We start from the raw sequence: 27,892 nt of genomic DNA, 5'->3' as shown, positions 1-27,892 counted from the left end.
GCTTTCAATAATTCTGCAGAATATTCTCTAACATAAATACCTATAAAATTATTCTTAAAGCTTACAAAGATTTTGATGTTTTTCAGCATCTGCAAGAAAGAGGATAGAGAAGCAAGTGTCAGACGAGTTACCGGACCCCGTGAAGAAAGAAGACGAGTGAGACTCCCGGCTGCACCTGGCTTATCCCTATATTCTTTCATTGATTTTATCATTTGTTAATTTTCCAAGAAAGCTTACTCATAAACCGTTCATAATCTGTTCTATCATTGTTAAAAGAACTATAAATGCTTAAATGTATAAGATCATACTGGTGTTGCCATTCCCCATTCAGTAATGGCCCTGATGAAGAGTGCGCAGATTTCTTCAGAAGGGTGATGCAGCATTGGTAATTTGACGGCTGGGATCCTGACCGGATCCCATACTGATGCTGCCTGACCTTACATAGAGCAGGGGAATGAGCATATTAATGCAGTGGCCATGATGGGGTAGCCCTAGCCTTAACGTGCACTATTATTATTTCATACTTGAATTATTATTTAAATTCTGTGCACAATTTCACCTGAGCCCAAAGGACAATTATTAATGAATTTAGTACTACTTTCTTAACAATGAGCCGCTCTACAGCTAGTATGATTTTCTGTGTAGTTTAATGCTGCGGAGTATCTAGAAACTAAGAATTAAAGGGAACGAAATGACACTGGAAATAATTCATCTTAAATATGTTAATTTTATGGCTTAAATAGAGGACTGAAGATGCATATACTTCATTATTGCAGTAATAATTCCGCTTATACCAATGCTGATACAATCGCCACACATCACGTGCTAGATATACTGCAGGTTGTTGGCATGTTGCCATTTACAAGCCATCTGACCCAAACAGTGATGGTTCCAGATACATGAAGGTACGGCTGGGACACTTTCCTGCTATCCAGGGAGAGGCAGATAAAGTGTCTTCATCTACCAGCTCCTATTTAGATTGGGAAAAACTGTAAATGTTATCATGCCAGCCAGATAAATAACACATACAACACTATATAGTGTTACAGAAAGTGCCAAACTGCGGACCCAAATACTTTTCTAATGTATTCTGTATTCGGTTTTTTTTCCTTACAGTAGCAAATAACAATTGTGTGTAGTAACTCATAATATATGTATTATTTTTTTAAATCGAGTGTATTTTATTGATTTTCTTGTTACGCAGCAGACACTTAGGCCAGCTCAAAGTAACAATACAAAAATACATTAAGAACAACAAAGGAAAAGTAGCATATGCCTTTCCAATAACAAACTGTAAAGCAGAGCTGTGTGTATACAGTAAATGACACAGTACTGAGTCATCTTCAGAGAAGTTGAATGATACCTTTCAAAATAAAAGTGTCAAATACATGTAATAAGGGTTAAACAGCTCGCAGACATGTCGTGGAGCTTGGTCAGCAACTCTCTAGCACAATAGTAGTAAAAGAAGTGTAGAAGCATATATGGAGGTAGGTCAGCAACGACAAGAGGTTGGCTAACAAGGAACAAAACACACAATAAGGATTAGACAAAGGGATCTAGAAAGTAACTAGAGTTCCGCCAAAGCCCCCAAATCTTTTCGTATTTCCCAGGACAACACATATTTAGTTCGTGTTCTTTTATGCATGTACAGGTTGAGTATCCCATATCCAAAATGCTTGGAACCAGAAGTATTTTGGATATCTGATTTCTCTGACGTCCTAGTGGATGCTGGGTACTCCGTAAGGACCATGGGGAATAGACGGGCTCCGCAGGAGACTGGGCACTCTTTAAAGAAAGATTAGGTACTACATCTGGTGTGCACTGGCTCCTCCCTCTATGCCCCTCCTCCAGACCTCAGTTAGAATCTGTGCCCGGCCTGAGCTGGATGCACTTAGTGGGCTCTCCTGAGTTCACTATAAAGAAAGTATTTGTTAGGTTTTTTATTTTCAGTGAGATCTGCTGGCAACAGACTCACTGCTACGAGGGACTTAGGGGGGAGAGAAGCAAACCTACCTGCTTGCAGCTAGCTTGTGCTTCTAAGGCTACTGGACACCATTGGCTCCAGAGAGATCGAACACAGGGCCCGACCTCGATCGTCCGTTCCCGGAGCCGGGAGAAAATCGGCGGCTGAAGACTCCGGTCTTCAATAAGGTAGCGCACAGCACTGCAGCTGTGCGCCATTGCTCCCACAGCACACCACACGCTCCGGTCACTGGTGGGTGCAGGGCGCTGGGGGGGGGGGGGGGCGCGCCCTGGGCTGCAGTTTGTATACCTTTTGGCACAAAAAGCACATAATACAGTGTATAACACTGTATATGTGCAAAACCCCCCGCCATTAACATTCTAAAAAGCGGGAGAAGCCTGCCGCTGAAGGGGCAGGGCTATCTTCCTCAGCACAGCCAGCGCCATTTTCTCTTCACAGCTCAGCTGGAAGGACGCTCCCCAGGCTCTCCCCTGCAGTATACACTACAGAAAGGGTAAAAAAGAGAGGGGGGGCACATAAATTTAGGCGCAAATTGTGATATAAGCAGCTATAGGGGGAAAATTCACTTTGTGTATAGTGTATATCCCTCTGTTATATAGCGCTCTGGTGTGTGCTGGCATACTCTCTCTCTGTCTCCCCAAAGGACTTTGTGGGGTCCTGTCCTCAGTCAGAGCATTCCCTGTGTGTGTGTGCGGTGTGTCGGTACGGCTGTGTCGACATGTTTGATGAGGACGCTTACGTGGAGGCGGAGCAGGTGCCGATAAGTGTGATGTCGCCCCCTGCGGGGCCGACGCCTGAGTGGATGGATATGTGGAAGGTATTAACCGACAGTGTCAACTCCTTGCATAAAAGGTTCGATGACGCAGCTTTTGGACAGCTGGCATCTCAGCCCGCGCCTGCCCAGGCATCTCAGAGGCCATCAGGGGCTCAAAAACGCCCGCTACCTCAGATGGCAGACACAGATGTCGACACGGAGTCTGACTCCAGTGTCGACGAGGATGAGACAAATGTACAATCCACAAGGGCCATCCGATGTATGATTACGGCAGTGAAAAATGTGTTGCACATTTCTGACATTAACCCTGTTACCACAAAAAAGGGTATTATGTTTGGGGAGAAAAAGCAGCCAGTGACTTTTCCCCCATCTGATGAGTTAAATGAATTGTGTGAAGAAGCGTGGTGTTCCCCAGATAAGAAACTAGTGATTTCTAAGCGGTTACTAATGGCGTACCCTTTCCCGCCAACGGATAGATTACGCTGGGAGACATCCCCTAGGGTGGACAAGGCGCTCACACGCTTATCAAAAAAGGTGGCACTGCCGTCTCAGGATACGGCCGCCTTAAAGGAGCCTGCAGATAGAAAGCAGGAGGCTATCCTGAAGTCTGTGTATACACACTCAGGTACTATACTGAGACCTGCTATTGCTTCAGCATGGATGTGTAGTGCTGCAGCAGCATGGTCTGATTCCCTGTCCGATAACATTGATTCCCTTGACAGAGATACTATTTTGCTAACTATAGAGCATATTAAAGACGTAGTCTTATATATGAGAGATGCACAGAGGGACATTTGCCGGCTGGCATCTAGAATTAATGCAATGTCCATTTCTGCCAGGAGAGTATTATGGACTCGGCAGTGGACAGGTGATGCTGATTCTAAAAGGCACATGGAAGTTTTGCCTTATAAGGGTGAGGAATTGTTTGGGGACGGTCTCTCGGACCTCGTGTCCACAGCTACAGCTGGGAAGTCGACTTTTTTACCTCAGGTCCCCTCACAGCCTAAGAAAGCACCGTATTATCAAGTACAGTCCTTTCGGCCTCAGAAAGGCAAGCGGGTCAGAGGCGCGTCCTTTCTGCCCAGAGGCAGGGGTAGAGGGAAAAAGCTGCACCAGACAGCCAGTTCCCAGGAACAAATATCCTCCCCTGCTTCCACTAAGTCCACCGCATGACGCTGGGGCTCCACAGGTGGAGCCAGGTGCGGTGGGGGCCCGTCTCCGGAACTTCAGCGACCAGTGGGTTCGCTCACAGGTGGATCTCTGGGCTCTACAGGTATCTCAGGGATACAAGCTGGAGTTCGAGACGTCTCCCCCTCGCCGTTACCTCAAATCAGCCTTGCCTGCTACTCCCAAGGAAAGGGAGGTAGTACTGGCGGCAATTCACAAGCTGTACCTCCAGCAGGTGATAATCAAAGTTCCTCTCCTTCAACAGGGACGAGGTTACTATTCCACAATGTTTGTGATACCGAAACCAGACGGTTCGGTGAGACCCATTCTAAAATTTAAATCCTTGAACACTTATATAAGGAAGTTCAAGTTCAAAATAGAATCGCTCAGGGCGGTTATTGCAAGCCTGGAAGAGGGGGATATTATGGTGTCCCTGGACATCATGGATGCTTACCTACATGTCCCCATTTACCCACCTCACCAGGAGTACCTCAGGGTTGTGGTACAGAACTGCCATTACCAATTCCAGACGTTGCCGTTTGGTCTGTCCACGGCACCGAGGGTGTGTTCCAAGGTAATGGACAAAATTATGATACTCCTTCGAAAGAAGGGAGTTATAATTATCCCGTACTTGGACGATCTCCTTATAAAGGCGAGGTCCAAGGAGCAGTCGTTGATCGGAGTAGCACTATCTCAGGAAGTGCTACAACAGCACGGCTGGATTCTGAATATCCCAAAGTCGCAGCGGGTTCCTACGACGCGTCTGCTGATATTGGGCATGTTTCTGGACACAGAACAGAAGAAGGTGTTTCTCCCGGAGGAGAAGGCCAAGGAGTTGTCATCTCTGGTCAGAGACCTCCTGAAACCAAAACAGGTGTCGGTGCATCATTGCACGCGAGTCCTGGAAAAGATGGTAGCTTCTTACGAAGCAATTCCCTTCGGCAGGTTCCATGCAAGGAACTTTCAGTGGGACCTGTTAGACAAGTGAGGATCGCATCTTCAGATGCATCGGCTGATCACCCTGTCCCCGAGGGCCAGGGTGTCTCTGCTGTGGTGGCTGCAGAGTGCTCATCTTCTCGAGGGGTGCAGATTCGGCATTCAGGACTGGGTCCTGGTGACCACGGATGCAAGCCTCCGAGGTTGGGGAGCAGTCACTCAGGGAAGAAACGTCCAAGGACAATGGTCGAGTCAGGAGACTTCCCTACACATAAATATTCTGGACCTAAGGGCCAGTTACAATGCCCTAAGTCAAGCAGAACCCCTGCTTCAAAACCAGCCGGTGCTGATTCAGTCAGACAACATCACGGCTGTCGCCCATGTAAACCGACAAGGCGGCACAAGAAGCAGGATGGCGTTGGCAGCAGCCACAAGGATTCTCCGATGGGCGGAGTATCACGTGCTAACACTGTCAGCAGTGTTCATTCCGGGTGTGGAAAACTAGGAAGCAGACTTCGTCAGCAGGCACAACCTCCACCCGGGAGAGTGGGGACTTCATCCAGAAGTCTTCACGCAGATTGTGAACCGTTGGGAACGGCCACAGGTGGACATGATGGCGTCCCGCCTCAACAAAAAGCTAAAAAAGTATTGCGCCAGGTCAAGAGACCCTCAGGCGATAGCTGTGGACGCACTAGTGACACCGTGGGTGTACCAGTCGGTTTATGTGTTCCCTCCTCTTCCTCTCATACCCAAGGTACTGAGGATAGTAAGTAAGAGAGGAGTAAGAACTATACTTGTAGTTCTGGATTGGCCAAGAAGATCTTGGTACCCAGAACTACAAGAAATTATCTCAGAGGACCCATGGCCTCTGTCTCTCAGACAGGACCTGTTACTGCAGGGGCCCTGTCTGTTCCAAGACTTACCGCGGCTGCGTTTGAAGGCTTGGCGGTTGAACGCCGGTTCCTAACGGAAAAGGGCGTTCCAGATGAAGTGATTCCTACGCTGTTAAAGGCTAGGAAAGACGCTGCCTGAAGTTCAGACGTTGTTAAAGGGAGTGCTGTATATTCAGCCCCCTTTTGTGCCTCCAGTGGCACCTTGGGATCTCAACGTAGTGTTGGATTTCCTAAAATCACATCGTTTTGAGCCACTTCAGACCGTGGAGTTGAAGTATCTCACGTGGAAAGTGGTCATGTTTTTGGCCTTGGCTTCGGCTAGGCGTGTATCAGAATTGGCGGCTTTGTCATGTAAAAGCCCTTATCTGATCTTCCATATGGACAGGGCAGAATTGAGGATTCGTCCCCAATTTCTCCCTAAGGTGGTATCAGCGTTTCATTTGAACCAACCTATTGTGGTGCCTGCGGCTACTCGGGACTTGGAGGATTCCAAGTTGCTGGACGTAGTCGGGGCCCTGAAAATCTATGTTTCCAGGACGGCTAGAGTCAGAAATACTGACTCGCTGTTTATCCTGCATGCACCCAACAAGCTGGGTGCTCCTGCTTCTAAGCAGACTATTGCTCGCTGGATCTGTAGCACGATTCAACTTGCACATTCTGCGGCTGGACTGCCGCATCCTAAATCAGTAAAAGCCCATTCCACGAGGAAGGGGGCTCTTCTTGGGCGGCTGCCCAAGGGGTCTCGGCATTACAACTTTGCCGAGCTGCTACCTGGTCGGGGTCAAACACGTTTGCAAAATTCTACAAGTTTGATACCCTGGCTGAGGAGGACCTTGAGTTTGCTCATTCGGTGCTGCAGAGTCAGCCGCGCACTCCCGCCCGTTTGGGAGCTTTTGTATAATCCCCATGGTCCTTACGGAGTACCCAGCATCCACTAGGACGTCAGAGAAAATAAGAATTTACTCACCGGTAATTCTATTTCTCGTAGTCCGTAGTGGATGCTGGGAGCCCGTCCCAAGTGCGGACTTCTGCAATACTTGTATATAGTTATTGCTTAACTATAGGGTTATTGTTCTGAGCCATCTGTTGAATGAGGCTCAGCTATTGTTCATACTGTTAACTGGGTATAGTTATCACAAGTTGTACGGTGTGATTGGTGTGGCTGGTATGAGTCTTACCCTGGATTCCAAATCCTTTCCTAATAATGTCAGCTCTTCCGGGCACAGTTTCCCTAACTGAGATCTCGAGGAGGGGCATAGAGGGAGGAGCCAGTGCACACCAGATGTAGTACCTAATCTTTCTTTAAAGAGTGCCCAGTCTCCTGTGGAGCCCGTCTATTCCCCATGGTCCTTACGGAGTACCCAGCATCCACTACGGACTACGAGAAATAGAATTACCGGTGAGTAAATTCTTATTTTTTCCTTTTTTGGAACAATTACATAGCATAATGAGATATCATGGTGATGGGACCCAAGTCTAAGCACAGAATGCATTTATGTTTCATATACACCTTACACACAGCCTGACGGTCATTTAATACAATATTTTTAATAATTTTGTATATTAAACAAAGTTTGTGTACATTGAGCCACCAGAAAACAAAGGTTTCACTATCTCACTCAAAAAAAATTCTGTATTTTGGAATATTTGGTAATGGGATACTCAACCTGTACTTGCAAACTTTACACACAAAAACACAAGGCATTGCCACGTACATTTGTTTTTCTCATGCCTTCAATACATACTATACATAAAATTGCATTGGCTTAGAACACCTATCTATGTCTTTAAAAGTACAATAATATGGAGCTTTTAGTCATTTTATTATGTTACTTTATTTTATTTTTATACAAAAACATATCTTGGTAAAACAATGTTTGGTTTTTTGCATTGCAATATGCTTACTTTTTTTTTAATTATTATTATTATTATAAAGTCTAAAATAACCTGTGACGCTTGTGTTGCCTTGTATTGTGCAAGGATCTGCAGATCTATAAATACACTGAGCTGGACAATGTTTAAATTACAAACTTGTGCACTGGCTTTCCTTTTGATTGATTTATATTTCTAAGCATGCCCTTTTTAAAAAAAATATATATTCCTTTATTTAAAGTTGTAGTCCACGTGGATCGTAAAGTATGAAAAAGTTGTAAAAAAAAATGTGAAAAACTCATGTTGACCTTTTGTTATGTTGACCAATAGTGGTCGACCTAGAGACCGGATACCTTCATGAGATAGGACGAATACTCACGAGGCTCTTGTTTCTGTTAAATTCTCATCAGCACAGGTAGAGCTGCTCCCACTGTGTATGTGACCAGTTCAATTTGGAAGAAAACTTTAAGCGATGTTGAACATAGGTTACCATAATATGCAGAACAAGTAAGATTGAGGTATGCCCACATATAAAAGGACAACATGACTTTTAAAGTAAAAGTAATCATATAAATAAAAGAGCTAAATATTTCCTAGCAAGTAGAGTTGCAATCATTAGTCTTACGATTCGAAAAACTTGTGGAACAGGACTTGAATGGACAATCGCATCACATAATAGTTTGTGTAAACATCTTTTTACTAATCTGATCTAGCTTGTATTAGTTGTATATCACTTATTAAAATAAAACCAGGTCCTAGTGGCCCCCTGTATACCTCACCCGGTCACTGGACACCTAGACACAGCTTTTCTACTTTCATATTGCTTTTATGAGTTTATTTGTACATCATGCAATTATTAGATACTTTTATTTTGATATAAATGCATATTGCACAAAAATAATCACGTGTAAGTTATTTACTAGGGCAGTACGGATGGTGTAATGGTTAGCATTACTGCCTCACAGCACTGAGGTCATGTGTTCGATTCCCACCATGGCCCTAACTGTGGAGTTTGTATATTCTCCCCGTACTTACATGGGTTTCCTCTTACAATCCAAAAAAATATACTGGTAGGTTAATTGGCTCTCAACAAAAAAGAACCCTAGTGTAAATGTATCTGTGTGTACATGTGATAGGGAATGTAGATTGTAAGCTCCACTGGGGCAGGGACTGATGTGAATTGGCAGATATTCTCTGTAAAGCGCTGCGGAATATGTGGCCACTATAGAAATAACTGGTAATAAATAATAATAATTTACTCCCATTACCCTGGGATTATAAGGTACAGTAGAGCTGTTCTGTGTAACCGCAATGGGTTGGTGAGGCAGGTAGGGTTTACTAGGGTGGTATCTTCTTAAGGTAATCTCAGGACAGAAACATCCCATTGATACGAACGGTTGACAGTTATGCTGACGTGGTCAAACTACTGACATGCGGTATTCAACCAACCATGTTGACATTTATATCTACACGGATGATATGTCAACATGATAAACTGTTTTCAAACATCCCCTGGTGGGGCCTAGCAGTGTCTTACCTTGTCCCGGCTGCTGCAGCAGCACCAACGTCGTCTTCCAGTCCCTTGCGGTCATGTGAGTATCTATTTTTTCGTGCAGACGTCTGAGGAACAGTGTTCCAGTAAGTAGTTCTCCATTATTCATAACCTAAACCCTGAACCTACCCCTCTACTGCAGTCTAAGCCTAATCCTCCCAACTGCTCCTAACTGTTGGCAGTCCATTTGAGATGTCAACATTGAATCTGTTGACAGTTTAAGGGTGTCGACCTGGTGCCTGTCAGTTTGAACCATGTTGACTTTGTGAATGCTGATATGGTTACTGTCAACCTGATGGCTGGATACTGAAAAGATGAGCATGACTGAAAAACTGAGGACGGCAGAAGGATAAAACAATGGATTGAGTAAGAGTCCAAAGAGCATTTACAAGCCAATAAAATAATCCTTAAGAGCAAAAACCCTCTAAAAGGATGTTTGCTGGAACACTGTATAATAACAAGTAGATCATTTTTAAGTGGTAAGGACTGTTAGTTTATATCGTTTGGTCAGACAGGATGTTACTTGTAACACCAAGGACTGTGTGGGGTTTGTTGGATCATTTTATTAGTGTTCTTGTTGAAGTGGGTTTAACATTTGAATATGCTGCCATATCTTCCTATACCCTTGTTTTATGTACATAGGAGGACTTACGCCATTCTCCTGTGTTTACACTCCTATTTCTGAAGGCTAGGTTTTGCCATTTAAAGAAAAGTAAAAAAAAAAAAAAAAAACTTTGCTTAATACAAAACCAACAGGAATCTCTGAACTTGCAGATTGCAATTATGTTCTTGTGCCAGTTTTTACTCTTTGTAAGAATAAAATAAAATACTGAAGTCAAATGCGTTCTGTACTTGTGCAGTTTAAAACATTAGTTTAAAAATTCTAAGTGACATCTGAGTGGAGTAATTTTACGCAGAGGTCATAAGTGGCCAGAAGGCTGAACTGTAATGCACAATGATCCCCAGAGCACCTTGCATGTAAAGCAGCAAGGCCAGACTTTATGGGTCTCCTAATATAAAGGAGGCCTACAGCACCAGTATAGACCACATACAGCACCTAGGTTCTCTTATCTCTGAGATACACCCTTTAATGGAAAAGTTACCCTGTGATAGTTGTGGTAAGTATGGCTGGCACCTGCATGGGTAATTGTATGAGCACTTTTACATTTTCAGAATCTTTAAAAGTCCTCCAAGAATATGTTCCTGCTCCTGCTTTCCAGTATAGCTGCTTAAATAGGTAATTAGCAATGTAGAAGTATACCAAAGGACACGTGTACTCTAATCCTGGGATCTGTTTCACCTATTGTTATAGTGTAAATACTAAACAATGAATGGTTACATATATTCTTGTTATAGTAGATTCTGGAAAGGTATTCAAGTGGGGCCCTATCCAGAAGCCTACTGTAGTTTGTATAGTGGATGATCTGGCTCTGGTGTTGTGTTGTGTTTGAGGTAGTAGCCAGGCCAATAAAGGTTGATAGGAAATGTTCAGGTTGTGGGATGGGTAACTTGGAATTATGAGATTGTAAAACAACATTTCTAACCAGGGCTGTTCAGACCATCTAAGATGTATCAGGCTAGTCCTACTCCCATTTTATATCAACCCTATCTAAACACGCAGAAAAAAAAAACACATTATGTTGGGAGTATGAAATAGTATATGAAGAAAAACATCTTATATGCGCACTCTGCAGAGCATTTTTCGGAGTCTGAATTTCTGGCCACTTGGATGCAACTGCTTACTCCGTGCACCTGTGGTCAAAGGGGTGCGGTACAAATAGTACACTACAAGTAGCAGACCGTTACTTCATGTGTCTTTACATCCGTATTCTATAAATTATGTCATGTGAGGAAGGAGACCTATAAAAATTACTTCTTTAAAAAAATGGAAGTGCATTTTTTTCAAAATGTGAAAATATTCCTAGTTTTGATGGAAATTAACTGATAAAGACTACAATGCTTTTGTTCTTTACAGAGTTATTAATAAAGTCCTGTTGTGAAAAGTCTCCACTGCTGCGTTTTGTGTAGGTGACTTCATAGCAGCAATTTGTTTTCACATGATGGGACATCAATTAATTTTCATGATATGCTAAAGTTAAAATATTGTAATACCTAAAGCCTGTTACCCTAATGTCTTGGCACACAACCTGTTTGACATCTTGATACACAAATGTTTTCTGAAACAGACTTGAGTATCTTGTGCTGTAGAAATTTGCTGTGCATCACTTTGCGGAGTATAATTGATCTACAGAGGAACAAGGTAGGTTTTACCACTGAAAAAGCATTGTTGAGCTACAGTTAACAGTCATCAGATTGGAACGCTAAAACAGTCACACACAGGAGTTAAAAACAGTTACCAAAGTATGCTTACATTTAAAAAAAAATTTGACCAATTTTTATTTTCTTTAAATTTATTTAAAGAAGCTCAGTTTCCCTTCTTTCAGGAAAGAATAAATATGATCCCATGTGATTGTTGGTTTGTGATTAGATTTTAGTCTGGTTCTAGGACCGGCAATAGTATGTCACTACTGTTTAATTTGAAATGATCACTGAAATTGAAGGGAAAGCTGTGCATTAACCAATCATTAGAAACAAATGTACTACATAGACTTAAAAATGGGTATTTTTTTATTTTATTTGGTAAAGCCCAGAACAAATTGTGGGGCAGATGTATTAAGCCTGGAGAAAAGTGATTTAAAAAAAAGTGATAAGTGGAAGGTGATAACACACCAACCAATCATTATGGGTTTGTAAAATGACAGGAGCTGATTGGCTGGTGCGTTATCACTTTTCACTTCTTTGCACTGTTTTATCACTTCTCCAGGCTTAATACATCTGCCCCAATGTAGGTAGGCTTAATGAAACAACATTTTCTAGTATGTATATACTAACCCCACATATAGGGAGTATATGATGTTGCTACATCTTGTACTGTACAGATTCTTTTCCATTTTCCTTTGTGCAGATATAAAACGCATTGATCATTAGCTGGAATTCCTCTACTGTTCTCCCCAGTGGCAATAGTGTGTTTTCATTGCAGACATCAACAGAGAAAGGTTTCCCATTATTTCTTCCAATACTTGAATAACCTAATATAAGAGTGTGTCTATATTATTGCACTGGTGAAGTGAAACTGGATCATCATCATCAGCCTGTGAGTAGCCTTTGTAGAATATTGGTCTGGTCTAGTCTGTCACCCTGTAGTCATAAGGTGCCCATACAGTCATTACAGACTTATCTGGCTGCAAATCACATTATTTGTATAGGTCCAAGACACTCTTTCTTAAAATGGTGAGGCAAAAGTCAACAGCAGGCACTAGACCAGGGGTATATTTACTAAACTGCTGGTTTTTACAAGTGTAGATGTTACCCATAGCAACCAATCAATCTACTTAACATTTATCTAGCACCTTCTAGAAGATAACAGCTAGAATCTGATCGGTTGCTATGGGCAACATCTACACTTCTAAGAAACAGCACTTTAGTAAATATACCCCCTGCACTGTTTGGATCACAGGGTGAACGTCTGCATACATGCTCATCTTAGAGGCCGTTACCAGACACACATTATGGAATAAGTTGCTAAAATGCAGCTTACCGTCTCCTCTAGTGTGATAAAACCCATCAGGTGTCATGTAATGTGCTTTAATTCTGCACCTTGTAAAATGCTGTCGTCTACTACCAAGTAGAAACAGAGTCTGATTTATATCTACAGTATTCACAAGTGAGGTTCTAAAATTAATACATTTATTATAATGACAAACCAATTTTACATTTATACCATCATCTGACCAAAAAGTAAAGACCACAAGTCTTTGTCATTCAAGTTTAGCTGGAAAGGTACAAGCTGAGATCCATCTTCCAAGTGCCCAGTCAGTTCTTAAAGGCTCCGGCTTTGCTGGCCTTATTGATAAAGTTCTTCAGAAGATCATTGTCCATGTCAGCAAAGGCGTCCGTCTGGGTGACCATAGTCATGTGGTTGATGCAGAATCTGAAGCAAAAGTCTTCTAGATCCTGAAAACAAATGTTTGTTTGTAAATACAGTTGTTGTTAATAATAATAATAATAATATTATTACTATTATTATTGACAACTAAAAATGCACCAAATCCAGGATTTTTGCTCGACAGCAAATCTGTTCACAAAGATTTAACTAAATAAAACATCCAATAAGTATTACTGTAAATGTAAGCAGGATGCTACAAAAGTATCTGCACACAAAACAAGAGATTAAAATAAAAGCCGAATTTGCTTGGAAAAATATTGCTGATCCTGGATTTGGTTCCACACTAGACACAATCTGCCAGTAACTGATATTAAGGGAAATCTATTCCCATGCAGCTATCTGGCCCGAACACACACTATGGGGTATATTACATTTCTGTTGGATCCATTCAGACATGGATTTCTCAGAATGGATCTGACAAGTCCTATTCAATGAGCGGCCAAATCCGAATGTCGAATATGAGCCTAATCAGACTGTCTGATTTGGACATTCCTGTTGTTGTGTCCGTGTGAGATCACATGCTAGAGGGAGCCTCGCATCACGGCACTCGCCCGGTGCCTGGCCGGGGGGACACCCGTCATAAAGGTACCTGCATGCTGCCCCAGTAGCCTGCCGCCCCACTCCCCCACCTCAATCCGACTTTTTTTTAAAGTCGGACTGAGATGGTCTGAAACGGGGCCAAAACCTGTCGGATTTGACCCCGTTTTCGACAGAAGCACGCAGATCGGCGGTCCACATGCTTTCCGACAAGTCAAATTTCCTGCCTTGTCAGAAAACAGGGGGGGGGAGATTGAATAGGTCGGAACCCCTACCGACCTTAAAAGTCGAAAACTGCCGTCTTTACGTCAAGACGGCAGTTTCGACAGCAACTGAATATACCCCTATGTCTATCGATCGCCTGTTGCCACAGTGTGTTTCCTTACTGTGATAAGTCCTTTTGAGTGCCACCTATCCATCCTACATATATCTAATGTATATATAACGAGTATGAGCTGTCACAATGGTCCTCAAATAATACTGGTTATATATGCTGGATATAGATTTTTTTTCAACCCACAAGATGTATTCAAGCAGAGTTCCCAAATAAAACACATGCCATTAAACAGAAATGTAAAACATTAAGAGTGGGGAAAAGATTTAAAAAAAAAGAAAGTGTTATTTCTAATTCATGTGGAAGCGTTTTCATTGCAAAAATCATCAGAAGAAAAATGTTCTTACATATATTAATGAGTGTGTGTATCGGTCTATATTATTGCACTGTCAAATGCAAACTGTTGCACAAAGGGCCATTCTACTCCCGCTTTGTCCTGAAAGCACAAGGTGCCTATACAGTCATTTTCTGGTTGCAAAGTACAGTGTCTGTACAGGAGGCAGTCAATTTACCAGCTGTCAGGATACCGATGCCGGAATCCAGACACCCGGTGAAGTACCGGGTGGTGGCGTGGACCACCACCTGAGGGGGAATATAAACCTGTGGTGACCAAAGGCCGCCAACAGGCCCGAAGCACGGCGAGCGCAGCAAGCCCGTGAGGGAACACACTGCACTCGCCGCCGGTATCCCAACAGACTGATTATTATACTGATCCCGCCTGTACAGGTCCAAAAAGCATCTGATTAGGGAAATTTCAAATGCCAACTGGAATTACCAGAGAATATTGTTGAAGGAAGGATGACCCTTTGTTGTTACGGGATACATTTGATATCCCGGCAGATGGGATGCCGATGGTCATATGACCTACATGGCATCTCGAAACAGAGAATCCTGATGGGTAGGTTAAGTATATTTACCCTAACTCCTCCCTCCCACCCCCCCTTCCGCAGCCTAAATCTAACCCTTCCCCGCAACCTAACACAAACCCCCACCCGCGGCTTACCAAGCAGGAGTCCCGGCGGAGCTCGATTGGGATTCTGGTGTTTGGGATCCCTGCACCATCATTGCGATCAATATCGATGTCTAACGCTTTCATATTTGTCTATACAAAATTTTCAAATAAAGTGCAACACAAACAAATGTAATGCTTTGCACCCAAGTCATAACAATAGCTACATCATTTACAGCTGAAATAGTATGCAACTATGAAAAATGCCCTATCCTACAAAGAAGGATAGATCCATTTATTATAAATTTACTAACATTTACTGATACAGCACCAGCATATTCCCTTGTGAATTACAATTTGGAACAAAACCATTATAAAAATAAAAAAAAGACTGCCGCACTTACACTCTATTGGGTAACAGGAGTCTAAAACATGAGGATAATTGCTACATCCTAGATACTGATCCATAATGCAAGGGTATCCAGTCACACATCAATGTATGGAATGAAAACATCATCATTTTACCACAGTGTAAACTTATTAGACTGTATCCTGAAAATGAGGGGCACCGTTTTGGTCTCATCTATAGGGAGGACGTAGGAGAAATTATTAAAGCTGTCAACCTTTAAACTTAAGGAATTTGTAAAAGTTGCGTTATAAAGAAATATTATACAGATGAATTGGTTTGGATAAAGAGCACCTGTTACATATAATATAGGTCGATAGAAAGATTTGTGTGATACGCTTTCCATACCTATAAGTGTACAGAACAGCCGCATCCACTAGGACTAGGAGGCCGGAAAAAGCTCTTCACTGTAAGGGTAATCAGATTCTGGAACTATTAGTAGGGGAGAATGTGATGACAGATTTATTACATGAGTATTGTCTTTCCTTTAACCAGTTACATGAACAAATAGCTCATCCGTACCAACCCTACTACTGTGGATTTCCCTGTATACTGGTAACGGTGTCTTAATTAAGTTACTCTAGAAATCAGCAACGTTACTAGGTAGAGGGGGGGAAAAGTCCTGCTCATATTGAAGTCATTGCTGAATACATTTATAAAGGAGATGGGAAATGATGCTGGATAGGACGGATTGGTTTAAGATTAAATATCAATCTCTCTTTCTTTCTTTTAGAAATGAACACTAATGGGAGCTGCCAGCTTAATACAAGTGGAATGTTGTTACACACTGCAAATAATATCCTCTATATTTCAAGCTTCATTCCATTATGATGTGTATAGAAGTGAAATATTAGACACGTTCATTTTCTGTATAATGTATAAGGAGACTTCCTTGTACCTGAGCATCATACTTAACAGCAGCTGACAGTAGTGTGACCGCATTCTCTTCACAGATACCTTGTTTTATGGTCTGCTGGCACAGCTGCTTCAGCCTATTTTCTCTATACATTGTTGCTAGCTCCAAAAGTCCTGTGAAATGTAATAATCAAAATTACCAAAGCCAAATTATTAGAAATAATACGGTGATTCTCCATACCCAGGTCTAGGTTTTGCTTGAAAACTATTCCCATACACTCGGTATAGAGTATTATATAAACTTCCCTGTTATAGTAGTGATAATCTTACTGCAAACTATGGGGGTGATTCAGACCTGATAAGCTGGGCTGCTACATTTGTTGTCCTGCAATCAGATAGTCACCGCCCAAGGGGAGTGTATATTCGCCGTGTAAGTGTGCGAACGCATGTGTATGCCGTGCTAAAAATAGCCCTAAGCCAGCGGACAACTGCAAATCCGTTCGCACCTCACTCACCACTGAATGGTTTTTACCAGTGTGTGCGCAGCCCAGGACTTACTCCTACAGTGCGATAGGAACAGGCTGATCGGGTCCGCAGCAAACATCACACACCCTCCCTGAAAACCCTTTGGAACGCCTGCGTTTTCCCGGACACTCCCTGAAAACGGTCACTAACCACCCACAGACGGTCTCTTCCTGCCAATCAGCATGCGAATGGCTGTGCGATTGGAATTTTTATACCAGTCTGTCACTGACCGGCAATGCCTGTTGTCGTTTGGCGATGCGCGTGTGCATTGCGGTGCATACGCATGCACAGTCTATCGCTAATTGCCTGCTGTGCGCAATCAGGTCTGAATCGGGCCCTATATCACCAGTGACCATCATAGATGACTGCCAATGAATTGTCTCTTAACAATAAAGCATCATATTCTCCTGTCTAGTAAGTGTCTCCATAGTTAGACCTTTTTATAACTTTGTCAGGTAATGCGTCCGGGTCTGATTACATCTCTGGCACACTAGATGCTATATACAAGCGTTTATAGGACCATATCCTTTTGTACAACCACTGCGGTATCTGGTCTATAGATCTACACTAAAAAGTTCTACAGCCAATGGGTCGACCACTAATGGTAGACATGCAGTAGTTTGACAGGGTCAAAAGGTCAACATGTAAAAGACATGACAATGGTCAACACACATGGTAGACACAAGTTTCATTTAGTTTTTTTCATACTTTACTATCCACGTGGACTACAACTGGGAATAGTAACTGTGCCCGAAGCATTATGAAAAGTGGCAGAAAAGTGAAAAACAGGCAAAAAATTAAATTCAATGTCAACATTTTAACCCTACTGACCTTTTCTCTGACGTCCTAAGTGGATGCTGGGGACTCAGTCAGGACCATGGGGAATAGCGGCTCCGCAGGAGACAGGGCACAAAAATAAAGCTTTAGGATCAGGTGGTGTGCACTGGCTCCTCCCCCTATGACCCTCCTCCAAGCCTCAGTTAGGTTTTTGTGCCCGTCCGAGCAGGGTGCAATCTAGGTGGCTCTCTTAAGGAGCTGCTTAGAAAAAGTTTTTAGTTTTTTTATGTTCAGTGAGTCCTGCTGGCAACAGGCTCACTGCATCGAGGGACTTAGGGGAGAGAAGTTCAACTCACCTGCGTGCAGGATGGATTGGCTTCTTAGGCTACTGGACACCATTAGCTCCAGAGGGAGTCGGAACACAGGTCTCACCCTGGGGTTCGTCCCGGAGCCGCGCCGCCGACCCCCCTTGCAGATGCTGAAGATTGAAGGTCCAGAAACCGGCGGCAGAAGGCTTTTCAGTCTTCATGAAGGTAGCGCACAGCACTGCAGCTGTGCGCCATTGTTGTCACACACTTCACACCATAGGTCACGGAGGGTGCAGGGCGCTGCTGGGGGCGCCCTGGGCAGCAATGTATAATACCTTTTATGGCTAAAAAATACATCACATATAGCCCTTGAGGCTATATGGATGTATTAAACCCATGCCAGATATCTCAAACTCCGGGAGAAAAGCCCGCCGGAATAGGGGACGGGGCTTATTCTCCTCAGCACACAGCGCCATTTTCCTGCTCAGCTCCGCTGTGAGGAAGGCTCCCAGGACTCTCCCCTGCACTGCACTACAGAAACAGGGTAAAACAGAGAGGGGGGGCACTTTTTTTGGCGATATTTTATATATTTAAGCTGCTATAAGGATACAACACTTATATAAGGTTGTTCCCATATATATTATAGCGCTTGGGTGTGTGCTGGCAAACTCTCCCTCTGTCTCCCCAAAGGGCTAGTGGGGTCCTGTCTTCGATAAGAGCATTCCCTGTGTGTCTGCTGTGTGTCGGTACGTGTGTGTCGACATGTATGAGGACGATGTTGGTGTGGAGGCAGAGCAATTGCCGATAATGGTGATGTCACCCCCCAGGGAGTCGACACCGGAATGGATGGCTTTGTTTATGGAATTACGTGATAATGTCAGCACATTACAAAAATCAGTTGACGACATGAGACGGCCGGAAAACCAGTTGGTACCTGCCCAGGCGTCTCAGACACCGTCAGGGGCTGTAAAACGCCCTTTACCTCAGTCGGTCGACACAGACCCAGACACGGACACTGAATCTAGTGTCGACGGTGAAGAAACAAACGTATTTTCAAGTAGGGCCACACGTTATATGATCACGGCAATGAAGGAGGCTTTGCATATCTCTGATACTGCAAGTACCACAAAAAGGGGTATTATGTGGGGGGTGAAAAAACTACCTGTAGTTTTTCCTGAATCAGAGGAATTGAATGATGTATGTGATGAAGCGTGGGTTAACCCAGATAGAAAAGTGCTAATTTCCAAAAAGTTATTGGCATTATACCCTTTCCCGCCAGAGGTTAGGGCGCGCTGGGAAACACCCCCTAGGGTGGATAAGGCGCTCACACGCTTATCAAAACAAGTGGCGTTACCGTCTCCTGATACGGCCGCCCTCAAGGATCCAGCTGATAGGAGGCTGGAAACTACCCTAAAAAGTATATACACACATACTGGTGTTATACTGCGACCAGCCATCGCCTCAGCCTGGATGTGCAGTGCTGGGGTGGTCTGGTCTGATTCCCTGACTGAAAATATTGATACCCTGGATAGGGACAGTATTTTATTGACTATAGAGCAATTAAAGGATGCTTTTCTTTATATGCGAGATGCTCAGAGGGATATTTGCACTCTGGCATCGAGAGTAAATGCGATGTCCATATCTGCCAGAAGAAGTTTATGGACGCGACAGTGGTCAGGTGATGCGGATTCTAAACGACATATGGAAGTATTGCCGTATAAAGGGGAGGAATTATTTGGCGTCGGTCTATCGGATCTGGTGGCCCCGGCAACTGCCGGAAAATCCACCTTTTTACCTCAGACCCCCTCCCAACAGAAAAAGACACCGTCTTTTCAGCCGCAGTCCTTTCGGCCCTATAAGAACAAGCGGGCAAAAGGACAGTCATATCTGCCCCGGGGCAGAGGAAGGGGTAAGAGAGAAGCCCCTGCCCAGGAACAGAAGCCCTCCCAGGGTTCTGCAAAGCCCTCAGCATGACGCTGGGGCTTTACAAGCGGACTCAGGAGCGGGGGGGGGGGGGGTCGACTCAAGAATTTCAGCGCACAGTGGGCTTGCTCACAGGTGGACCCCTGGATCCTGCAGGTAGTATCTCAGGGTTACAGGTTGGAATTCGAGAAGTCTCCCCCTCGCCGGTTCCTAAAGTCTGCTTTGCCAACGTCTCCCTCAGACAGGGCGACGGTATTGGAAGCCATTCACAAGCTGTTTTCTCAGCAGGTGATAGTCATGGTACCCCTCCTACAACAAGGAAAAGGGTATTACTCCACGCTATTTGTGGTACCGAAGCCGGACGGCTCGGTAAGACCTATTCTAAATCTGAAATCTTTGAACCTGTACATACAGAAATTCAAGATGGAGTCACTCAGAGCAGTGATAGCAAATCTGGAAGAAGGGGACTTTATGGTGTCCCTGGACATAAAGGATGCTTACCTGCATGTCCCAATTTGCCCTTCACATCAAGGGTACCTCAGGTTCGTGGTGCAAAACTGTCATTATCAGTTTCAGACGCTGCCGTTTGGATTGTCCACGGCACCTCGGGTCTTTACCAAGGTAATGGCCGAAATGATGATTCTTCTTCGAAGAAGAGGCGTATTAATTATCCCTTACTTGGACGATCTCCTGATAAGGGCAAGGTCCAGAGAACAGCTGGAGGACGGAGTAGCACTAACCCAATTAGTGCTGCAACAACACGGGTGGATTCTGAATTTTCCAAAATCTCAGTTGACACCGACAACACGTCTGCTGTTCCTGGGAATGATTCTGGACACGGTTCAGAAAAAGGTGTTTCTTCCGGAGGAGAAAGCCAAGGAGTTATCCAAACTTGTCAGGAACCTCCTAAAACCAGGAAAAGTGTCTGTGCATCAATGCACAAGAGTCCTGGGAAAGATGGTGGCTTCTTACGAAGCGATTCCATTCGGCAGATTCCACGCACGAACTTTTCAGTGGGATCTGTTGGACAAATGGTCCGGATCGCATCTGCAGATGCACCAGCGGATAACCTTATCACCACGGACAAGGGTGTCTCTTCTGTGGTGGTTGCAGAGTGCTCATCTGTTAGAGGGCCGCAGATTCGGCATACAGGACTGGGTCCTGGTGACCACGGATGCCAGTCTGAGAGGCTGGGGAGCGGTCACACAGGGAAGAAACTTCCAGGGAGTATGGTCAAGCCTGGAGATGTCTTTTCACATAAATATACTGGAGCTAAGAGCGATTTACAATGCTCTAAGTCTGGCAAAACCCCTGCTTCAGGGTCAGCCGGTGTTGATCCAGTCGGACAACATCACGGCAGTCACCCACGTAAACAGACAGGGCGGCACAAGAAGCAGGACAGCAATGGCAGAAGCTGCAAGGATTCTTCGCTGGGCGGAAGATCATGTGATAGCACTGTCAGCAGTGTTCATTCCGGGAGTGGACAACTGGGAAGCAGACTTCCTCAGCAGACACGATCTACACCCGGGAGAGTGGGGACTTCATCCAGAAGTCTTCCACATGATTGTGAACCGTTGGGAAAAACCAAAGGTGGATATGATGGCGTCCCGCCTAAACAAAAAACTGGACAGGTATTGCGCCAGGTCAAGAGACCCTCAGGCAATAGCTGTGGACGCTCTGGTAACACCGTGGGTGTTCCAGTCAGTGTATGTGTTCCCTCCTCTGCCTCTCATACCAAAAGTACTGAGAATTATACGGCAAAGGGGAGTAAGAACGATACTCGTGGCTCCGGATTGGCCAAGAAGAACTTGGTACCCGGAACTTCAAGAGATGCTCACGGAGGATCCGTGGCCTCTACCTCTAAGACGGGACCTGCTTCAGCAGGGACCGTGTCTATTCCAAGACTTACCGCGGCTGCGTTTGACGGCATGGCGGTTGAACGCCGAATTCTAAGGGAAAAAGGCATTCCGGAAGAGGTCATTCCTACACTGGTAAAAGCCAGGAAGGAGGTGACTGCACAACATTATCACCGCATTTGGAGAAAATATGTTGCGTGGTGTGAGGCCAGGAAGGCCCCCACGGAGGAATTTCAACTGGGTCGATTCCTACATTTCCTGCAAACAGGATTGTCTATGGGCCTCAAATTGGGGTCCATTAAGGTTCAAATTTCGGCCCTGTCGATTTTCTTCCAGAAAGAATTGGCTTCAGTTCCTGAAGTCCAGACTTTTGTAAAAGGAGTACTACATATACAGCCCCCGTTTGTGCCCCCAGTGGCACCGTGGGATCTTAATGTAGTTTTGGATTTTCTCAAATCCCATTGGTTTGAGCCACTCAAATCGGTGGAGTTGAAATATCTTACATGGAAAGTAACCATGCTACTGGCCCTGGCTTCAGCCAGGAGAGAATCAGAATTAGCGGCTTTATCATATAAGAGCCCATATCTGATTTTCCATTCGGACAGGGCAGAACTGCGGACGCGTCCTCATTTTCTGCCTAAGGTGGTGTCAGCGTTTCACCTGAACCAGCCTATTGTGGTGCCTGCGGCTACTAACGATTTGGAGGATTCCAAGTTGTTGGACGTGGTCCGGGCATTGAAAATATATATTTCAAGAACGGCTGGAGTCAGAAAGTCTGACTCGCTGTTTATATTGTATGCACCCATTGACAATGCTAAATTCCCTTGTCGTATAAATAACCCTTTATGAAGCTAAGAACACTGTACGCTGTTTACTTAAGAAGTACCGTAATGGTACGCTAGTTGCGTAACGATCGCTCAGCCGTAGGCGAGACGCTCAAGCGTCACATTCGCTCACGGCCCAGTGATCACAGGACACGTTATTGGCTATGACTAGAGTAATGATTCGCTATGGCGTAGCGGACGCTCGAGACCACGAGGAGATCACCAGCGGCGCAGACGCTCACAACGCTATACCTTTATGTCTAAACCTTATACCAATGAAATACACGGAATACCTTAATGTGAATACAGGGTGTAAGTGCAACCTTGTGTAACCTGACTAACTACAAAGCTGCTTGAGCGTCACCGACGCTCAAGTGAACACTTAACACTATAGGAAATACACAGATACTGGTTTAGGGTCCAAAGCCTATTAACTGTATTATATCTAGTATACTTGTAAAAAGGGGATAACAGTACAAATGATACACTACAATATAACAAAGACTTCCTAACCAAAATACAATACTATCTAATACAATACAATACTAGTCTAGGGGAGATACGAGAGAAAGAGAAGGGAAAGAGAGAGAGAGAGAGAGATGAGATGAGAGAAATTGGCTCACAGAAAGACAATGATAACGGAGAGAAACTTACGCACAAGGGTAAACGATCGCATGCGCCTGGACATCCAGCACCCGATTTTCAGCAATGAGAACCGTTGAAGAGTGAGAGCTGGATGTGGTCGGCCTGCCTATTTATGCCCCACACACAATGCAATCTCATAGTCCCTACAATCCCATTGTCTATTGGATGAAGGAATTCGACCCTGTATCACAACAAAAGGTCATAGGTTGATTCATACAGGTGGGCTGTGACGATTTCAAACAGCTCAGGTGGGTGGGGAACTAGGTTTCCCGCCGCATACCTGAGTATGAGTAAATAGTAGAAATGGACATAAACTTCTTATGTCCATAACTATTCGCACGAGCGATTAATACGCTCCAAACCAACACCGGAATATTACTAATTAAATACTCTTCCGATGGGTACCAAACACTGCTGTATGATTCCTGTTAGACCCTTCGTACGATACAAAGAGGGATTCCTTAGCTCAGGGACCTTCTATATTAACCAAACTTTCAGAAACTATCAAAGGGACCATGATCTATAAACTACATTAATTGTGAAAATATGTAACGAATGAGTCGCACGCTACGACTACATAAACTCTACCGTAAATACGCATACCGCGCCTGCGAGTGCACGCTATTGCGGGTATGCGCCTTCACGGGAGAGCGTACGCATGCGCAGCACGGACCAGTGTGCGGTGCAAATATGGCAACGTGCATAGAGACATTTTTCTGACTTTGACAGTCCACCCTTTGGCAGTCAATAATAACTGCCACAAAACATTTAAGGAGAAAAATGCAAGTCAGGGGTTAGTTGATTTCCATGGTGGGGTAAGGAAGAAGAGAGGAGTAGGTGTGAAGAGGGTATGACCTAGTGAGAAAGTAGAAGCATGTGTGTATGAGTCCATGTTTGGAGGGTCATGTATCATCGTGCCGTACGTGTTGTAAATCAAGCTTCGAGGTATACATTTGAATTCCTTCTTATCCTGTGGTACAGGTCTGTGGATGGGCTGTCAAACTTTACCGAGCTCTTTTCGGATTTTGAACAAAATGGGGAGCACATTTTAGTTGATGATACATGAATGGGGGAGGTATGTGGTTGCTGATATCTGTGCCTGTATTCCCTATCGTCTATGTGTGTCATTACCTGAGGGTTGTAGAGATGAAGATAAAGAACACTTATGGAAAATGCAATGATATTCTATGTCAGGGAAATGTACATCTGTCGTCGAAGTTGTGTTCGGTATCTGTTGAGAGTCGTCTTCTTTGCGCTGTATTGCTCCTTGGGCATGAGCAAATAGCTTTGTCTGAGCCATCAGATTTACAAAAAATGTTGGGCTAGCGTGAGTTTAAAAGTACTAGGGAAACTGGGGATCCATGGCAAAGTTCATCAAGTGTCCATTTCTCAAGTGGTCAAAACTTCGTCTTTGGTGCTTGTCTGTTGTCTGTATAGCGTCTCGTCAACTTCCTCGTCCAAGGGGGTCTTTGTATCTTGGAGAAAAGCAGAAAAACAGGTGAAAGAAACGGACCGTATAATCGCATTTTCATCACATCCTGGTTTCTATCATTGGGTCATAAATCAAATCCAGGTTAATTACGGTTTCCTCACTCCTCAAGCTCATCACTCTTGTACTTTGTTTGCACCTCATTAAAGCCTGCCCGCATCTAAATATCAATCCAATCGATATAACGACACCCAAGATACATAGTAGAAACTTTCCAACATCCATTATGACTCCTTGAGCCCAGTCCCCCAAACCGGAGAACCAATTTCGCGGGTTCAACCATGACACCCAACCAGTCAGCTCATTACCTACAGCAGCAAGGGTGAGATTGTGTTTTCGACGAAATTCCCACTTTAATTGGAGAATATCGTCCATCTTTTGGTCTATGACCTCTACCGGATCCTCGGTGCTATTCGTGATATAAGTGCAACACTTTATGCCGTACTGTGTTGCCAATGTAACACAATATCCGCCTGTTACTGCTGTAAGATAATTAAGAACCATCCTATGCTGAACTAGTTCTGTTTTATAAGCTTGAAGTTCTCTTCCAGTGTATCTAAACGTGTCATCATACATTTCAGTGATATTATCTAACAAATTGGCGAGTGCGGAAATGTATCTATAATTCATCACTCCCCGAGCGGTACGAGTGAAATCTAACGCTACCAGGACCTGAATCCCGGTGGATTCATGGATAAGATCAGAGGCCGGATGCTCTAACCTTTCTGACAGTTGTCTTTTAACTCGGTGCTCGTAATGAGTGCGAGTATAAGGAGCTTGGGCACCACGGTGTATGTCCTTCATTTTGTCATGTGTAACAGTCATCACTTCAGGCAATACTTTTCCAATATAACACAATCCTTCAGAGTTTGGGGCAAGCCACTTGTACGCCTTTCTCCCGCATATGAAATATGCATCATCGGGGAGAACATATGGGACGGAGAAGGACATGACCATGTTACAAACCTTCCAGGTGAAATCTCCTGACCCTAATTCTTCCATCTGCCTAATGCACGTATCAGTTTGTACGATATGTGCACAGTATCCTGGTGATACCTCTCCAACTCTAGTAATCCTATTTCCTAAGGTATATCGATACCGGAAAGATTTTCCTCTACTGGCTATGTGGCGTACCAGCTCTGTATCTGTAGGCATTCTATCTGCTCTGTGTGAAAAGGTCATGGTATGGTTGCTCCATGACACTTCCCAATTTCCCGGTTTTCTGGGATTGGAGATGTTGAAACATAAGAGGGACCTATCCACATGGTATTGGTGGAGCTTCAAACTAGGAGGGCTGGAGATATTAAACCTCCGGTCCACCGGTCTCCCACCATTTAGCTCAAGTACCTCCCCTAACGTTAAAGGAAATGGTACTAGCCCTGATTTGCTATGACCCTGAGGTACTTGAGAGCATACCCAACAATCTGTTTGGTTTAACACATTACCCACTAAAGAGTGATAGTCACTCAATGGATGCCGGTCTATATGGATATTAAAACTGGATTGGCATTTCTTTATGCATCCATCTTCAACCAGATTATCACAGAGCCTACAGATACAATTTTCTTCAGCTAACAATCCATCACAATTTCTTCTATCGGATCGTTTTCTGATACTCGCCTTTGCTTGTTGGTTTGGTTGATCTTGGAAAACTACGCCTCCATCATCATAGTCGGAACCCATTCCAGAACCTCTCTCGACCTCTATGGTACTCTCGCCGGAACAGACTGCTCTGGTCAACATCATGGTTAACATCAAAATCCGGATCACAGTCTCTTGGGGCAAGTCCATCTTTGAGGAGGAAATAGAGAAGAATGAGAAGGGGGAAAAAAGAAATTTCAAGGAAGAGGGGATGGGAAGTGGAGAAAAACAATAAAAGGGAGAAGGGAGTCGACAACTGCTTTCGGTCTTCAAGGCTCAGGTGCCGCCTCAGTCCTCCTGGAACAGACACTCCAGTGATACAACCTCTACCGTCTGTTCCTTATCACGGGACTTCTCTGGATCAGCAACCTTTTTGCAGTGGGATGAATGGACCCAAGTCTCTCTCTCAGCCACCTTCAATGCTGTGGTGCTAGTCAATAAGACCTGGTATGGTCCTTCCCATCTATCAATAAGACAACCTGAGCGTAGAAAATTTCGTATCATTACATAATCCCCAGGTTCAATGTCATGACAATTACTATCTGGTAAATCAGGAATCATCAATTTCAGATTATCATTTTGATTCCTCAACTGCTTACTCATGTTAATCAAGTACTTTACAGTTACTTCATTGTTACATTTCAAATCATCCTGGGGGTTAATCATGACATGCGGTTGTCGACCAAACAAGATTTCAAAAGGAGACAGATTAAGAGGGGACCTGGGAGTGGTTCTGATGCTATACAAAACAATGGGTAAAGCTTCTGGCCACGTCAATCCTGTCTCTGCCATTACTTTACTCAATTTATTTTTAATAGTGCTGTTCACTCTTTCGACCTTCGCGCTCGCCTGTGGACGGTACGGAGTGTGCAGCTTGCTATCAATTCCCATCAACTTACACATTCCTTGAAAGACATCACCTGTAAAATGGGTACCCCTATCACTTTCAATGATTCTAGGGATACCATATCTACATACAAATTCCTGCACAATTTTCTTAGCTGTAAACATAGCGGTATTTGTAGCTGCTGGGAAAGCTTCGACCCAATTCGAGAAAACATCTATACAAACAAGTACATATTTCAAATTTCGACATGGGGGTAATTGAATGAAGTCAATTTGTATTACCTGGAAAGGGCCGCCGGCAGGTGGGATATGGGATGGTTCTGTAGGTATTGCTTTTCCAATATTCTTTCTCAGACAGGTAAGGCATGACATTGCTCTTTTACTCGCATGAGAGGAGAATCCTGGGGCGCACCAGTATGCTCTTACCAATTTGCACATCCCCTCCTTGCCTAGATGAGTCAGCCCGTGAGCTGCTTCAGCCAGACATGGAAGGTATGCCCTGGGGGCCACTGGTTTACCATGTCCATCCGTCCAGAGCCCTGAGGACTCCTGGCCATATCCCTTTGCCTTCCAGACTGCTCTTTCCTGTGTGGAACACAAATTCTGCATCTCACACAACTTTTGTGTGTTGATGGTATTAAATACCATCAGTTGTGTGGTGTCTGTCTGTATGGGGGTAGCAGCTGCAAGCTTTGCGGCTTCGTCTGCTCGGCTGTTACCAAGGGATATTGGGTCTTGGCTATATGTATGTGCTTTACATTTGATAACAGCCACTCTGTCGGGTTCCTGTAT

The 27,892-nt window shown here is 44.2% G+C and overlaps 2 protein-coding genes across 5 annotated transcripts in view; one reads left to right on the top strand and one right to left on the bottom strand.

Annotated features, from left to right (window-relative positions):
* RB1 (RB transcriptional corepressor 1) overlaps nucleotides 1–1,170 on the top strand; it is a 593,146-nt gene extending 591,976 nt beyond the window's left edge. Inside the window, exon 27 of the mRNA XM_063952790.1 lies at nucleotides 87–1,170. Within this exon, the coding sequence (XP_063808860.1) occupies nucleotides 87–160 (74 nt within the window). The 3' untranslated portion in view covers nucleotides 161–1,170. The remainder of the gene's footprint in view (nucleotides 1–86) is intronic.
* An 11,739-nt stretch (nucleotides 1,171–12,909) lies between these two features.
* RCBTB2 (RCC1 and BTB domain containing protein 2) overlaps nucleotides 12,910–27,892 on the bottom strand; it is a 149,544-nt gene continuing 134,561 nt past the window's right edge. The window contains exons 12-14 of one of the 4 annotated variants that reach the window (XM_063952787.1): nucleotides 16,310–16,440; nucleotides 15,060–15,158; nucleotides 12,910–13,193 (exon numbers count right to left, since the gene is read on the bottom strand). In XM_063952787.1, the coding sequence (XP_063808857.1) occupies nucleotides 13,053–13,193; nucleotides 15,060–15,158; nucleotides 16,310–16,440 (371 nt within the window). In that variant the 3' untranslated portion in view covers nucleotides 12,910–13,052. The remainder of the gene's footprint in view (nucleotides 13,194–15,059; nucleotides 15,159–16,309; nucleotides 16,441–27,892) is intronic. The other 3 variants (XR_010213608.1, XM_063952789.1, XM_063952788.1) reach the window with 3 other exon arrangements.

This window comes from Pseudophryne corroboree, chromosome 2 (assembly GCF_028390025.1).
Source record: "Pseudophryne corroboree isolate aPseCor3 chromosome 2, aPseCor3.hap2, whole genome shotgun sequence".
Taxonomy (NCBI): Eukaryota; Metazoa; Chordata; class Amphibia; order Anura; family Myobatrachidae; genus Pseudophryne; species Pseudophryne corroboree.
Note: the sequence above shows the minus strand (reverse complement) of the source record. Positions and strands in the feature narration are given on the sequence as shown.